Source organism: Gekko japonicus, unplaced genomic scaffold (assembly GCF_001447785.1).
Source record: "Gekko japonicus isolate JY-2015 unplaced genomic scaffold, Gekko_japonicus_V1.1 scaffold386, whole genome shotgun sequence".
Lineage (NCBI taxonomy): Eukaryota > Metazoa > Chordata > Lepidosauria > Squamata > Gekkonidae > Gekko > Gekko japonicus.
Genome location: NW_015163100.1, coordinates 1157444 through 1173178, shown reverse-complemented (window position 1 = coordinate 1173178; position 15735 = coordinate 1157444). Strand labels below are relative to the sequence as shown.

At 58.3% G+C, this 15735-nt stretch overlaps 1 protein-coding gene across 1 annotated transcript in view; it reads right to left on the bottom strand.

Moving 5' to 3' along the window:
* The window catches only part of SNTB2 (syntrophin beta 2), a 28036-nt gene that overhangs the window by 9028 nt on the left and 3273 nt on the right, over nucleotides 1-15735 (bottom strand). The window contains exons 3-4 of the mRNA XM_015406697.1: nucleotides 2192-2245; nucleotides 1769-1928 (exon numbers count right to left, since the gene is read on the bottom strand). Of these exons, the coding sequence (XP_015262183.1) occupies nucleotides 1769-1928; nucleotides 2192-2245 (214 nt within the window). The remainder of the gene's footprint in view (nucleotides 1-1768; nucleotides 1929-2191; nucleotides 2246-15735) is intronic.

Below are 15735 nucleotides of genomic sequence, written 5' to 3'. Positions count from 1 at the left end.
AGGGCTGCAGCTGGAACGCAAGTCGGGGTGGAAACCACTGCTCCTCCTCTCCCCCCCCCCATCAAAGCCCCGTGCAATCCCAGTTGGGCTGCCACAGGGAGGGGCTGGACTCCGCTGGGGGGGCGCAAAGCAGAAGCTAAGGTGGCCTAGCAGGCCTCAGAACTCCTTTGCAGCCCGGGGTCTTCTGGAACCAAATGCCCACCATTGCCCCTGCGCCTGGGTTGGGCACACGGCGACGCCGACAACAACACTGCCGGCTAGTTCCGCCCAGCAGGACCGCTGAGCTGCAGCCCCCAGCCGTGGGCCCCGTCCAAACTCAGCCATCGCTGCACAGCCCAGCTGAGACGTGGGGGGCGGGAGCTCAGCCTGCTCTGCGGTTCCGGGGTGGGGTCCCACTGGGTCCTACCCTGTGCAGAGCCCCCTTTCCTGGGTCCAGATACTGCTCTGCACAAGGCTCCTGAGGCCAGCCTGCCCGCTCACTCTTCCTGGGCCCGAGGGGGGGGCAAGAGGGCCCGCAGAGCCCGACAGTCCCCCCCTCCCCCTCGGCCGCTGAAACCCGACACTCCGAGGCGGAATCGGTGGATGAGCCGAGGCTTCCTCTCCCTGCAGCTTGTCCAGGGCTGGCTGGGGGCCAGATTCCATCTCTTCCTTGTGGAGGGAGAGCAGCCAGCGGGTGGATCAGGCTCACATCCTGTGCACGCCCAAAGCAAGCAGGGGCCGGACTCCCAAAGGGGGCAAGGCGGGGGCTGCCTGGCGGCCTGGCTCGGGGCCCCTCTGGGCCGCTGCCCTCCCCCAGCAGCAGTCGGCCAGAAGCCACAGGCGGAACACATGGGTGCCATTCCTCCCAGGACAGAGCCCCCCCCCCGCCTTCAACGAGGGAGGCTACGTCTCCCTTTTTAAGGACAGCCACTGACAGAGCAGGGTCCATGGCGGCCTGGGATCTGGGGCTGGGGGCCTTGGAAGCCCCCTGGGACACCCTCGCTTCTCTCTCAACTGACTTCCAGCAAGGCCTGGAGCTCTTCAGCTGCAAAACCACCCCTGCCTTGTCACCCTGCCTTGTCACCCCGCCTCCTCCCGCAGGGCTCTTCAGGGCGCCCGCGTCCTCTGCAGCCTGCCTCGCCCAGGGGCACACAGAGAGGGGTCCGCGGCTTCCCCTAGGAGGAGCTTCGGCCGCCCAAGTTCTCCCTCCCAGGCCACAGGAGGGCTGCCCAGCTCCCAGCTCCTATCCCTCACGTGACCCCTCCACAAATTTACATAATCCTCGCCAATGTGCAGGGCTTGCCTTTGTCTGGGCAACACACACAGAGGGCGCAGGGCCTGCCAGGCCGAACAGTGTGTGTGTGTGGGGGGCTGGGCATCTCTCCTCGGTGGGACAGCAAAAGAACCCCTGCAGGGCAGACGGACCGGCAGCGGGACAAAAGCTGAGGGCCTGTCGGCATCCGTGCCGCTAGTCTGCCACGAAGACCCAGGCCCGCCTCCCCTCCCCTCCCCTCCCGGCTCACCTGTTCTCCAGGTCCGGCATGCTCAGGTTCCGCAATGTGCAGGGCTTGCCTTTGTCTGGGCAACACACACAGAGGGCGCAGGGCCTGCCAGGCCGAACAGTGTGTGTGTGTGGGGGGCTGGGCATCTCTCCTCGGTGGGACAGCAAAAGAACCCCTGCAGGGCAGACGGACCGGCAGTGGGACAAAAGCTGAGGGCCTGTCGGCGATGCCGCTAGTCTGCCACGAAGACCCAGACCCGCCTCGCCTCGCCTCCCCTCCCGGCTCACCTGTTCTCCAGGTCCGGCATGCTCAGGTTCCGGGCAGCGTAGCACATCTTCAGGGGGATCACTTTGCGGTCCTTGGCCAGGCTGAAGTGCTTCGGGGAGCCGGAGTCCTCGCTGCTGCTGAGGCTGGGCGACTGGGGAGCGGCCCCCTCCCACGGCAGGTCTGAGACCAGCGAAAGCTTCCTGATGTAGGGGGTGGCCTCCCGCATGTACTTCACTAGGAGCACAGTCAAGGGGAGAGGCGTCGTTAGGGTGCACACGGGGGGCTGGGGGGGGGCCCTACAGCAGCAATGATCACGCTGATCTCCCAGCGCTGTGAAGGCCTCTGAGAGTCCAGCGGCCAGGAGACGTGGCCACAGAGGAAACCAAAAGGACAAAGGGCCACTGGGGTCAAGGGGCACCTTGGACACAACGAGGACAACCAACCTGAGACCAGCGACAGCTTCCTGATGTAGGGGGTGGCCTCCCGCATGTACTTCACTAGGAGCACAGTCAAGGGGAGAGGCGTCGTTAGGGTGCGCACGGGGGGGAGCCCCTACAGCAGCAATGATCACGCTGCTCTCCCAGCGCTGTGAAGGCCCCTGAGAGTCCAGAGGAAACCAAAAGGACAAAGGGCCACCGGGGTCGAGGGGCACCTTGGGCACAACAAGGACAACCAATGCTTACTGGGGCAGGGGAAGAAGAAGAAGAGAAGAGATTGGATTTATGTCCCGCCCTTCACACAGAGTGGCTTACAAACTCCTTCCCCTTCCCCTCCCCACAACAGACACCCTGTGAGATAGGTGGGGCTGAGAGAGCTCTCTGGAAAACTGCCCTTGAGAGAACAGCTCTGAGAGAACTTGTGGCTTGCCCAAGGTCATCCAGCAGCTGCAAGTGGGGGAGTGGGGAATCAAACCCGGTTCTCCCAAATTAGAGTCCGCGCACTTAACCCACGACACCAAAGCATGGAGCTTCTCCGCTCGAAAGCTCCTGTGGGTCTCTAGGGTGCTGCTGGACTCAACGCTAGCTGTTCCGCTGACACCGCCTCCCCGCCAGGTGCTGACACTCAGCCCGCCTGTTGAGACAGAGCGCATTTCCTCTTCCCCCTCGTGCTGCCCAGGGGAAAGCGGCAAACACATTTATTCCACAGGAAAAAGGAATCTGTGCTGGAGCTCCACGCATCACAAGAAGACTCTTCCCCAACTGAAAACACGGCAGGGAAGGGCTGGTTCGGGGCCAGATTAAGCCTCACCCTCTCCGGCCCCTTCCCGCTCCAACGCTTGAGGGCCTGGGAAAGGCAAGCTGCAGGAAAGAGGAGGAAGCTGGCAGGCCCGGGTGCGTGGGTGGGAGGGGGCAGAAAGGGGACCTCCCGTCCCTGGGGCTGCAAGCCGGGTGCCAGGCACTGGTCGCTCAGGACGAGGGCATGGGCACAGAGTCCCGCCCAGTGGCTGCCGCCCCACAAATCTACCCCCAGGGATGCCTCTCAGCTCAGCATGGAAGCCTGCAGCCCCTGCCATTGGGCAGTTCAATCAATCAGCACCCCCTCTAGAAAGAGACTCTCCTCCCACAGGTCATGCAGGCGGAGTGGGGAGGGCATTCGCTTTTCCCTGGGGAGCCTCCCCACCTGCCCTGTGGCCCCCACCAAAGGCAGGCAGCCCCACCCCAAGACAGCCCAGCCAGGCTTTCAAGCTTGGCAAGCTTTGGGTACGTCGTAGGGCTGTCTTTCGGCTCTGCTCCTGCAAAGTGCAGGGGGTTGGACTAGATGACCTCCAAGGTCCCTTCCGACGCTAACATTATATGCGGCTGCCTGACACTGAATCAGACACACACACACACGCACGTCCACCAAGGTCAGTACTGCCGACTCAGAGCCCCAGCAGCTCTCCAGGGCCTCAGGCAGAAGAGGGTCTTTCCCATCACCACCTCCCTGGTCCTTTGAACCGGAGAGTCTGCCAGGGATTGAACTGGGATCTCCTGCACACTTAGTAGAGGCTCTTCCACTGAGCCACAGTCCGTAGTCTGACTGGTAGACGCTCTCCAGGATCTCAGGCAGAAGAAGGTCTTTCCCATCACCCACTGCCTGGTCCTTTTAACTGGAGATGCCGCCGGGGATTGAACCTGCGACCTTCTGCGTGCCAGGCAGAGGCTCTTCCACTGGGCCACGGCCAAGCACCTCCTTGGGAACAGGCCCAGCAGGGCATTCCCGCAGGCTGGCTGAGCCCTCTTCCAGCCTACAAGCCAGGATGCAGCCACTGTGTGTGTGGGTGTGTGTGTGTGGCTGGACAATTCCAACCCCGCTCCCAAAGTCTGCCCAGCAGCTGGGTATCCACAAACCACTAATTCTCCCTGACACTGCCGGGCTACGACAGTCTCGCAGCACCATCGACTCTGGGATTTCTGCTCTTCTGCAGGAGCCAGGCAGCATTCGCACTCAGAGCCAGAAGTCCACACCCCAGGCCCCCCTCCCTCCAGCTTGCCTGGCCAGGTATGCGCTCGGCTCCTATGAAGGCAAACGGCGCCAGGCTGGCACCCCTCAGCCACGGGGGAAGCAAGGCCCCAAGGAGGCTAGGGCTTCCCTGTCACGGCAGACCCTCCCCAAGGGACCCCTTCCTGCATCCCGACCTCCCCAGTTCCTTTGCATCACAGACCCCCCCCCCCGTTACACAGGAGCTGCCCCCGCCAAGGACCTGCCCAGAGAAGGAGGCTGTGAGGAGGAGAGGTTCAGGTGGCTTCCAATGCTGCAGGCAAGACCCCCAACACAGAGAGGCAACCTGTCCCATTTGAGAGCCCGCATCACACACATCACCAGGAGCCCAAGGGGAAGGGGGGGAGCAGCACCACAAAGGCTGGACTGAAGCCAGCCCCCTCCCCAAGAGAGCCAACCCCTTCGGGTGCCAGCGCCACCCGTTCAATACACGCCACCTTCTGCCAATGCTGCAGCCCTGCTCTCTAGGCTGAGCCTGCCTGGCACCGCTCCGTCCAAGCCAGGCACGGCAGGGAGAACAGAAAAATCCCTTTCCAAGGACGGAGGCTGGGCAGCGGAGGCCCTGGGAGACAGGCTGCCCACATTCCGCAGGCCTCTATACCGCTTGGTGAAGGGCAGACGGTTCTCGGCTTCCTGAAAAGCAGGACCTGCTCTGCTGACCTTCAACCCCACTCCCTCACCTGACATAAGAACAGCCCTGCTGGGGCAGAGCAGTGATCCCGTCTCACACAGTGCCCAACCAGTTCCTCTGGACGGCCAACAACAGGGCATGGAGGCTGAGGCCTACCCCGATAAGAACCCCAGTGGTCCATCCAGTCCAGCATCCCGTCTCACACAGTGCCCAACCAGTTCCTCTGGACGGCCAACAACGGGGCACGGAGGCTGAGGCCTACCCCGATAAGAACCCCAGTGGTCCATCCAGTCCGGCATCCCGTCTCACACAGTGCCCAGCCAGTTCCTCTGGACAACTAACAGGACTCAGAGGCCGAGGCCTTCCCCTGATGTGGCCTCCTGGCTCTGGGATTCAGAGGCTGACTGCCTCTAAACATGGAGGTTCCCCTCAGCCACCATGGCTAGTAATCACTAATATCCTCCATGAATCTATCTAATCCCCTTTGAAAGCCGTTTATTCCTGTGGCCGTCACGACACCCCCTGGCAGTGCATTCCACATCCGAATCACTCTCTGACCACGCAAGGGGGTTTCCATGGCACCCTGCAGTGCCAAAGTCCGGAACTGCTGTGTCTGATAAAGGGAGCGTTTGACTCTCGGAGGCTGGCACCGTGAAGCTCCGGTTGGCCTCTCAGGTGCGCTTGGACTCTGATCTAGCTGGGCTACTGCAGGCCAGCATGGCTCACCTCTGGAACCAGCACATTTCCTCGCAGCGAGAGAGACACGTGCAGAGAGAGGGCCACGGGACAGAATCAGAAAAGAGGGCGGGGGCATGAAACCCTGGGAGCTCAGCTGCCCTCGGGCACAAAAAAGGGCACAGAGGGCTTGCCCAGCGCTCGTGGCTGGAGTGGGCTCCTGTGGAAAGACCCGGGCCTCGCCCCCCCGGGGGGGGGCCCCCCCCCCCCCCGGTTACATAACCAGCTGTCCTCTGGTCTACCTCCGGAGCAAGTCCGCTCAAAGGAAATGCCTTCTCCGTTTCCTCTGGCAAGTGTAAAACGATCCCTATTAAATTGTGGGCACGAGTTTGAAATAGCCGAGATCGGCTTGCAGCCTGAATCTGGAGGCATGACCCGCCCCAGGCGGAAGCCAGGGACCCGCTTTGGCCGTCTCCATTCCAGGTGGCTGCGTGAACCCGTCGGGTCTTCCTGACCTTCATTATCTCATCAAAGCCCCAAAGACAAGGAGTAGGTGGCTAAAAACCTCAAGACAAACAACAGGCACTTCTTCAAAACCAGACAGGGATTACCAAGAAACAAAAGGGCTGCTTGAGGACAGGGAAATGGCAGAGAAACGGCATGGATTCTTGGTGCCAGTTTGCACGGCAGACAATGTAAGCACACCCTCCTATAGGGGCCACTGTTTTTGCAGAGGGCATCCAAAGAACTGGGTGAAATTGTGGTGATGAGAGATGAGGTTCCAGGTCTATCATGGAAATGGAAAACCAGTAGCTCTGGATGGCTTACAACCAAGAGTTTTGGGGAAATCCAATGTGGAAATATTGGTCTACTAACCAGTGTCCTGGATCCAAGCACATTAGGAAAACTTAAGGGGCAGCTGTTTTTACTTATTCCCCCTTCCCCCTATAGACCACCAACCCCAGCTATATTGCTCATGAAGGTCCCGTGATGGCCCAGAACACAGAATCATCACTGAGTTTTGGAGGGACCATACAGGCCATCTAGCCCAACCCCCGGCTCAATGCAGGATCAAGCAAACAAATGTTTGTCCAGCCGCTGCTTAAAGACTGCCAGGGAGGGGGAGCTCACCACCTCCCTAGGTAGCTGACAGAATTTCAGGGGTCTAAGTGAGCTACTGTGGGAGTGACCAGTCAGTGAAATCTGCCACCCTCTCTTTAAGAACACTTACAGGCTCTTAAGTTCCCTTAACTTCATGGTGGGAGCCAAGCCAGTCTCCGTCACCTCATCGAAACCAGCCTCTGTGCTGGATGACTGGCAGCCTTGATTTTTAAAAAGGCATCCAGAAGGGATCCAGGGAATTAAAGTCAAATTATCCTAACATCTGCCCCAGGTAGATGGGCAGAAACTTATTAAAGACAGAATCATTAAGCACACTGAGGGACAAGGCCTGCTGAGGGAAAACCAGCTTGGCTTCTGCAAAGGGCTGGAGTTCTTCAAGCAGGCTAACAAGGCACGTGGACGAGGGTGATCAAATAGAGACCACACCCTTGTACTTGTAAAAAGCTTTCAACAAAGTACCAAAGACCCCTCTGTACGCTTAGCAATTGTGAGATGAGAGGACAGGTCATTGTTTAAGCAACAGGGAACCAAGAGCAGGAATAAATGGACAGTTCTTGCAATGGAGGGAAGCGAGCCGTGGCCTCCCAAAAGTCTTGGTATTTGGCACAGCGCTACTTAATTTGTTCATAAATGATGCAGTGTTGTGGCCAAGTTTCTGGGGATGGCGAAAACCAAGGTGGATTGTGAGGAGCTGCAGCAGGGTCTCTCCACACTGGGGGAGTGGGCAGCAGCCTAGTAAATGAAATTCAATGTGGGAAAGTCTAAAGTGATTTATTTATACCCCCCTCCATTTCCTCATGGTTCAATGCAGCTTACAACAACAGTTAAAACATCCCTAGCAACCCCCCCCAAAAAATAAAACAGCAGACCCCAAACCTCTCCCGCCCTCCCCCTGCAAAAGAGGCCTGCCATTCAGACCCCCTCAAAAGCCCAGGCAAGCAGGCAGGCCCCCAAGGATGGGGGGGGCCCTCTCCCCTCCTCAGGGAGCCCCGGCCACAGAGCTGCAGCCACGACGAAAAAGGCCCTGGGCTCTGCTTGGTGCCAGAGAGGCCACCCTGAGTGATGAGATGGCCGACAGATGGCTACCTGACCACCATAGTTTCCCCAACGAGCACTACGGTCGGGGACGCAACATCTCCTGGTGACCCCAGGCCCCAAGGAGGCCAGGTTTGCTGCAACCAGGGCCAGGGCTTTTTCGGTGGTGGCTCCTACCTGGTGGAATGAACTCCTGGAGGAGATCTGGGCCCTGCGGGACCTTGCGCAGGTACGCAGGGCCTGCAAGACGGAGTTCTTCCGCCAGGCTTTTAAGTAGGAGCTGCCACTACCACCATCTTTACCATCATTGTCAACCAGCCCTGGGAGGAGTGAACGACAGCGATGCGTGGAGCTGATACCACTGAACTGGGAGTACCATCTTTAAGACGCCATCTTTTTATTGAAGACTGATTGAAACATCCAGAGCACTTTGAAAGATTATAAATGACTGTTCTTATGCTGTGTTTTCAACTTGTTTTATGTACTGGCATGTGCCCTATTTGTGAGCCGCCCTGAGCCCGCTTGCGGGGAGGGCGGGCTATAAATTAAAATAATAAATAAATAAATAGTTGGCGCACAGGGACACGTGGAAGGAGACGGTCCTTCAAATATGTGGGGCCAAGGTTGTGCATTAAAGGTCACAACCAGCACCTTGAACTGAACTTGGAAACAGACTGGCAGCCAATGTCGCTGTTTCAAAATTAACACATTCTTGGCAGCCAGCCCCTGACGGTAGTTCTGCATTCTGGACTGGTCATAGTTTCCAGGTTGTCTTCAAGGGCAGCCCCATGTAGACCGAGTTGCAGTAATCCAACCTTGAGGTTACATAAGCGCGGATCAGCAAGGCCAGATTTGGCAGAGCAGATGCAGCTGACAGAAGGCACTCCTGGCCACCCTCGGGAACCTGCTTTTCAAACCTGCACCTGCTCTGATAAAGCCAACGTTACTCCATCCAGGACAAGTAGGCACCGTCTTTCTCGAATATCAGCCTTTCCAACCAGCATTACCTCTGTCTTCTCTGGATTCAGCTTCCGTTTGCTCTGCCTTCGCCACCTGACCACAGCTTCAGAGCACCGGTGCAGAGCCAAGACGGATGCAACGGGAAGTGAAGATAATGAAATCTAGAACTTGGTGTCACCTGCATACTGATGACACCCTACTGCAAAACTCTGGACAATCTCATTCAGCCGCCTCATGTATATATTAATGAGCACAGGTGAGAAATTCCACCTGGGTGATTCTGCACCTCCAGTGGAGACTCCTTTTGCCCAATCAGACAGAAAAGAGTGAGACCCACCAAAGGGCTATGCCCTGAACACACACCGATGCTTACTGGAACAAAATATCCTAACTTTACAGATACACCGATGGGGTCTGAACAGGCTGAGACAGGCAGTGAAAGAGATCTCGGGACTGTCATCAGATAGCTCAATGAAAATGCTTACTCAGTGTGTGGCGGCAGACTCTACTGTAGGAATTATTAGGAAACAGGCTGAAAATAAAATGTCCAGTATCGCAAATGGCCTTATACAAAGTTATGGTGCAGCCTCATTTGGAATACCACCTGCAGTTCTGCTCACCCTGTCTCAAAAGGGACACTGCAGAGCTGGAAAAAGTACACAAAGATGGCAATCGGGATGACGAGGCGCCTGGAGCGCCTTTCGCATGAGGAAGGGCAGGGGAGTCTGAGACGGCTTGGCTCAGAAAGAAAGATGGCTCGTGGGGGAATGTGACAGAAGTTTATAATATTATGCATAGGGTAGAGAAAGTGGGTGGAGCCAGGGGTCATTTCCTGCAGGAGCACACAGGAGCAGAGCTCTGGCATTGAAGAGCCCAGGGGACGGGCACATGCAACAAGCCCCACCCCCTGCTCCCAGCAGCCCTCAGTCAGAGCAAGAAGCAGCCAGGTAAGTTGCAGAGTTCCCCCGGCTCCCCGGGTCCAAAACAGTCCAGTGGCACCTTTAAGACCAAGTTGTATTCAGGTACAAGCTCTCCCTCCTCTGTGAGGACAGATCTGCACGTCCCCCCCCCCAATAGCTAGCAATCCAAAACAGTCCAGCAGAGCCTGAGCGGTGGGTGTTGCCTTCCGACACACTTCCAGTGACGTCAGGGGGTGTGGCATATGCAAATAAGTTATGCTAATGAGTTATGCTAATGAGCTCTGGCACCTCTTTTTCTACAAAATGACCCCTGGGTGGAGCTAACCTTTCCTCCTCCTCTTGTAATGCTAGCACTCTGGTGCATGCAATGAAGCCGATGAACAACAGAGTCAGGCTACACAAAAAACAATACTTCTCTATTTAACGAGTAATTAAAGTGTGGAATTCACTGCCCATTACCCGTGGTGAAGGCCACAAGAACAAATGCTTTAAAAGAGGATCAGGACAGATTCATGAAGACACGCTCAGAAGCAGCAAACCTCTGAAACCCTGTGGGAGAAGGCAGCATCAGGGGAATTCCCCTAAACACTATTTGTGGGCCCTCCAGGGCAACTGGTTGGCCACTGTGTAACCAGGATGCCGGACTGGATGGACCTTCACCGGTCTGATCTAGCAGGGCTCTTTTTTTTCTATGCAGAAAATGCACCACAGGTCCAGAAAAACAGTAAAAAGTCCTGTTGCACCTTTAACAAACTTTATTGTAGCATAAGCTTTTGAGAAACACAGGTCTCTTTGTCAGATGCACCGAAAGCTTGTGGTTGTTGTTCAGTCGCACAGTTGAGTCCAACTCTTCGCAACCCCATGGACCAGATCATGCCAGGCCCTCCTGTCTTCCGCCGTCCTCTGAAGTTTGCCCAATTTCATGTTTGTTGCATCTATGACACTGTCTGACCCTCTCATCCTTTGCTGTCCCCGTTAAGCTACAATAAAGTCTGTTAGTCTCAACGGTGCGACTGGGCTTTTTACTATTTTGCAGCAACAGACTAACATGGCTAACTTCTCGGGATCCAGGTCCAAAAAGGCACCTCATCTGAACCCCACCTCAGTTCTGAGCTGGCTGTGCATGTGTTCAGTAGCAACTGGCTTGGGACGAGAAGCCGAATGTAGACCCACTACTTCCCAGAGTCTGACGCAACTCTGACGCTTGCTCCATGCCAAGGAGCAGCACCTACAGCCCACAGCCGTATTCAACACCCAAACACAGCAGGCTTCTAGCAACAGACCTCTAGGCCAACAGCTGCCCTCCCCCCGCCCCAAACACAACACGGAATTATCTCTAGTTGCAGGATGTGTCCGGACTAGCTGCTGGCAACCTGCTTTTCAAGCCATGTGGACATCCCCTCCCATCCACACAGTCCTGGTCACCACCCCGCCCCACACAATCTAGCAGCAGCCAGCTAGCCAAAAGGACTCGGCACCTGTCACTGAAACTGACCCGGCAAGCCCCTCCTCCCTGCAGGATGAGTCACGCCACCTCGGGTGGTGGCCAGCTTTATCGGGCCAAGATAACTGGCCACCATTCAGCAGGGCTCCCACACATACGACTGCTATGCTAACAAACCAACCTATCACATCAGAGCCATAAAAGGACAAAGCTACCCAAAGGGGAGGGAGGGAGGGAGGGAGAACTACACCACACTGTGTGCCCCCCCCCCCATTTAGCAACAGCATCCTGCAGAGCTTCAAGGAGCAAGCACAGGAGCAGTTCACGCTTCGGCCTGGCCTGGACCCAACCAGGGCAGAGAAGGGCAGCGCCCCAGGGGCCCCCTCATGAACAGTCCACGGGTCTGTCTGCCTCCTCTCGTGTCTTAATCACTCCCAGAGCCAAGCACAAACCGGTTTTTAGCCCTAAAAGGCAAGAAACGAGGAGCCCTTGAACACCCACCCCCCTCCCACCCCGTGCGCTCTCCCTCGGAGGGGTGCTGGCGCTCCGTGGGCCTGCACCGATGCACCAGCAAAGAGCCTGACGGGGTGGGCCACCTCCTGGCAAGGGCTCGGGTGTGACTCTAGCAGCAGGCCGGCAGACAAGAGCGAGAGACTCCTCCGTGCCCAAGGACACTGGCCGTAAATTAAGCCACAAAACACACAGCGGCAGGAGCAGTCGCCAATCCACAAGTGGCTCATTCATTCCATTTCGAGGCTGGGGAAACAGCCCTCCCGAAGGCCCCATTCAAGAGCGGCCACATACGCTCTGCCTCTCTCCGACATGAGAGAACCAACCAGCCATCTCAGAGGCTGAAGGGACCGGGCCGCCACGCGGGCTTTTCTGCTGTCTCTGTGACCAGGCGGCAGGCAGTGTGTCCAGATGACCCCTCCCCGCCTCAAAACCCCCCCCCCCCCCCCGGACAATGCGAAGTTTTAGGCCAACAGATCTGCCCTGCCTCCTGGCCAGCGACAGGGACAGCAGCCCAGCCCCACACCTGGAGAGCCAGTTTGGCGTAGTGGTTAAGTGCGCAGACTCTAATCTGGGAGAACCGGGTTTGTTTTCCCACTCCTCCACTTGCACCTGCTGATGTGACCTTGGGTCAGTCACAAGCTCTGGCACAGCTGTCCTTGAAAAAGAGCAGTTTCTGTCAGAGCTCTCTCAGCCCCACCCACCTCACAGGGTGTCTGTTGTGGGGAGGGGAAGGGAAAGGAGTTTGTCAGCCGCTCTGAGACTCCGAGTGAAAGGGCGGGGTATAAATCCAATCTCTTCCTCTTCTCCTTCTTCATCACCTGGCTATCACGCCCCACAGATTTCAGGGAGCTTCTAAGAGTCCCACCCCACTCACAGCCACCGTCTCCTTTTCCCTTGAAACCCCACCCGGCAGATGAAGGGCTGTCCCCACTACAAGGGCTCAAGAGGGGTTGGCCACGCACCCCGTTATTCACAGCCCAGCGGAGTCTCCAGGCGCCCAAGGGCAGGCCTCCCTCACGGCTCCCCGAGGCTCAAAGGCCTGCTCGGCTCCTACGGCAAAGCCCTGGGGCTCCACTCTGGCAGTGTTTGCCAGCCGCCCAAGCAGGAGGCCAGGGAGCACGCCCTGATCCGGTTAAGCAAAGCCTCCCTCCTCCTAATCACCCGCCGGCTTCACAGCCAGCCCAGCGGCAGAAATGCCAGCGCCAGTGTTTGAGATTAGCCTCCAGGAGGGGCACTGATCTGGGGATTACGCTCCTCTCCCTGCGCTTTAATCTGTCCCCCTCCTTGCGGAGAGCAGTGGGGGGGGGAGACGCTGGGTAGGACTGGCCCTTTCTTCTCTGGGAGGGGCACAAGGCGGGCCCCGGGGGAGCCTGCCTCCCTGTAAGCCCTGCCGCACAGCTGGCCACCAGATGTGAGCCCAAAGCTACTTTCTGACAAGGTCACTGAAGTTACACGCCCCTTCCTTGATCCTCCAGGGCACAGGCAGGAGGAAGGCGGGGAAAACAGCACCCGAGGAAATGCCCAAGGCTGCGGCATCACCCCAGAGGGAACGGCAGCACCTTCACAAGGCATCCCCCCCCAAAAAAGCATGGACTGATCCATCATTCCTGGAGGAGGGACCATGGCTTGGTGGTAGAGCCTCTGCTTGGCACGCAGGAGGTCCCAGATTCGACCCCCAGCGCGTGCCGTTGGAAAGGTCAGGTGATGTGAAAGACTTCAGCCTGCGACTCTGGAGAGCCCCTGCCAGTCTGAGCGGACGACCCTGACCGTGACGGACAGGCTGTCCGGTTCAGTACAAGGCCGCTTCATGTGTTCACGTGAGGAGCCCTGCCCTGGAAGTGGGCCTGGACGTGAGAAGGCAGACCCTGTCCTGAAGGCCCGAGAGCCGCGGGCTCACTCCTCGAGACTGAACGCGCAATAAGGGCTTGCAAAGCCATCAGGGAAGGACGGCCCCCGGAGCCGTGGCGGTGGGCCAGGTGCGCGTGGCGCTCTTGGCACCCCACTAAGCCCGGCTGAATCAGAGGGAGAAAAGCACGGGAAACGGAACGGGCCGGCCAGCATCCTGAAAGGGGAGGGGTGGGCAAGGCAGCACAGGGAGACATTCTTCAGAGCAGCCCCCTCAGCCCTGGGCACAGCTGGTGCTCTGCCCAGCCCTCTCCTTCCCTGCGCGTTGGAGAAAGGCTGGGCACTCTGGCGTGCAGGAGGTGCCCCAGACCAGAGGTACAGAAATAGCCCTGGCTTCGGCCTGGCAAGCCCTCCCGGTGGTGTGCGATTCTACTGAGAGCAAATGAACCGATTCAATCCCGGCCCCCTCACGAATGAGGACCGGGGCCCGAGACCGCAAGGAGTCCTAGGCCTCAGCCCTGTCCAGTCAAAAGCACCGCCTGACTAAGAGTAGCCGTTCCCATCCCGTGCCAGGAGAAGGCGGGGGGAAGCACCACAGCCCCCGAAGCTCCAGGCCCTTGGCAAAGCCCAGGGACGGTCCCTTCTCCCTTCGGCTGCAGGACTTTCCCCAGCCCCCTCTACCTGCAGCTTCCCCGCCCCCCTGGCTTCCTTTGGAGAAGACTCCCTCATTCCAAATGCCGCTCAGGTCTGGAGAGAGGCTGCTCCATTCTCAGGCCCCAGCCTCCTCTCCCCTCTCCCCTCCCGTGCTCACCCCAGCAAGCCCCTCGCCAGGAAAGCCTCGGCTCCCCCTCCCCGGCTCCGCTGGAAAGAAGGCAGCTCCTTTGGACTTGGACAGATGTCCAGTGGGGACTTCCCAGGAGAAAGGATCTCCCGATGTTTGGGATACAGGTGGACAAGGGCCCTGGGCTCAAATTCCCACGTCCACCGTGAAAGCTCAATGCATGACCCTGTGCCCATCGCAAACTGACCACCTGGCCAACCTCCCAGGGTTGTTGTTGCAAGAAAAGGAGGAGGAGGAGGAGGAGAGTACAAAGTTCTGAGCCACTTTGAGTCCTGACTGTGGGGAGAAAAATGGGACATGAATAAATGCATCTCTCTCGTCAGGCGGCAGGGAGAATTCCAGCCCAGTTTTTACCCTCTCAAAGTGGCGCAGGAACCTCGCTGAAACTTTCCTCTCCCTTTGGACGGAACGCCCGGCCTGCTGCACTGCTCTAGCCGCTTGCCTTGCCAGGACGGAAAGAGAGCAGGAACTCTGGCAGACCGCTACAGCTCCCCCCAAAAAACCCTTGGGTAATGGCCTGAGGGTGAGCCAAACACCTCTGGCTGTCCACACGCGGAGGGAGGCGTTCCACCCAGGGCTGGGGTAGCGTGAGGGAGCAGAGCCAGTACTGGGGGGCCCACCATGGGACCCAGGGACCTGCCCAGAGACAAGCTACTGGCACAGCAGCTGGCTGGCCAGACCCCTCGCCCTGCTCACTTTCGCTCAGCGCCCCACATTTCAACACACAGAGCTGAAGCTGCTACTGCAAGGCAAAACCCTTCTTGCTTTGTTTCTGGCTTGGAATTTTCCGAGCATGGCCCATCGCTTCAGAATGCCGCCAAACAGGTCAGCCCTAAGGGCACATAGGAGGATGCTACATCAGGACGCGGGTCTCCTCTGTCCCGCCACGCCAGGCTCCCCCCCCCCCTGTGCCCCACGGGGCTCCAGAAGAGAGCCCTCTGATGCCAGGCCAGGGGGACCGGTAGCCAAGGAGAGGGACCTGTTGGGCATACCTCTACAAGGCCAGAAAAACAACAACTGGAGAGCCGGAAAAGGTCACAAACACCCTCCAAGCACAAGAACTGACAGCCACAGAGAAAAAAGCCCCATCCATCCCACTTCACTTCCACCAAGGCTGAGTCCGGTCAGTCTGTGGCCACAATTCGCAGCACAAAGAGACCCCCAGGGGGCACCTAAACTAGATGGCCTGTTCTGCCCAGCACTGTCCTGGACACCCCACCCACCCTCCCACCCTGGTGCTGGCCGAGTTCTGAAATGCCAGCCTCTCAGGAAGCTGCCTGATCCCAGAGCAGACCACTGGCCCATCAGACTGGCGGAGGAGGGGACTCTCCAGGGGCCTCATTGTTTCCCGTCACACACACCCCCACCTGACCCACCTGCCCGGAGATGCTGGGGATCAAGCCTGGGACCTTCGGCGTGCAAAGACGTGCCTGTGCCCCTGAGACACACCACACCAATCTGCCAGGGCATCCAGGTCAGTCCGGACCGCTCGGGCTGCGTGAGATCTCCCGCACTCCCCC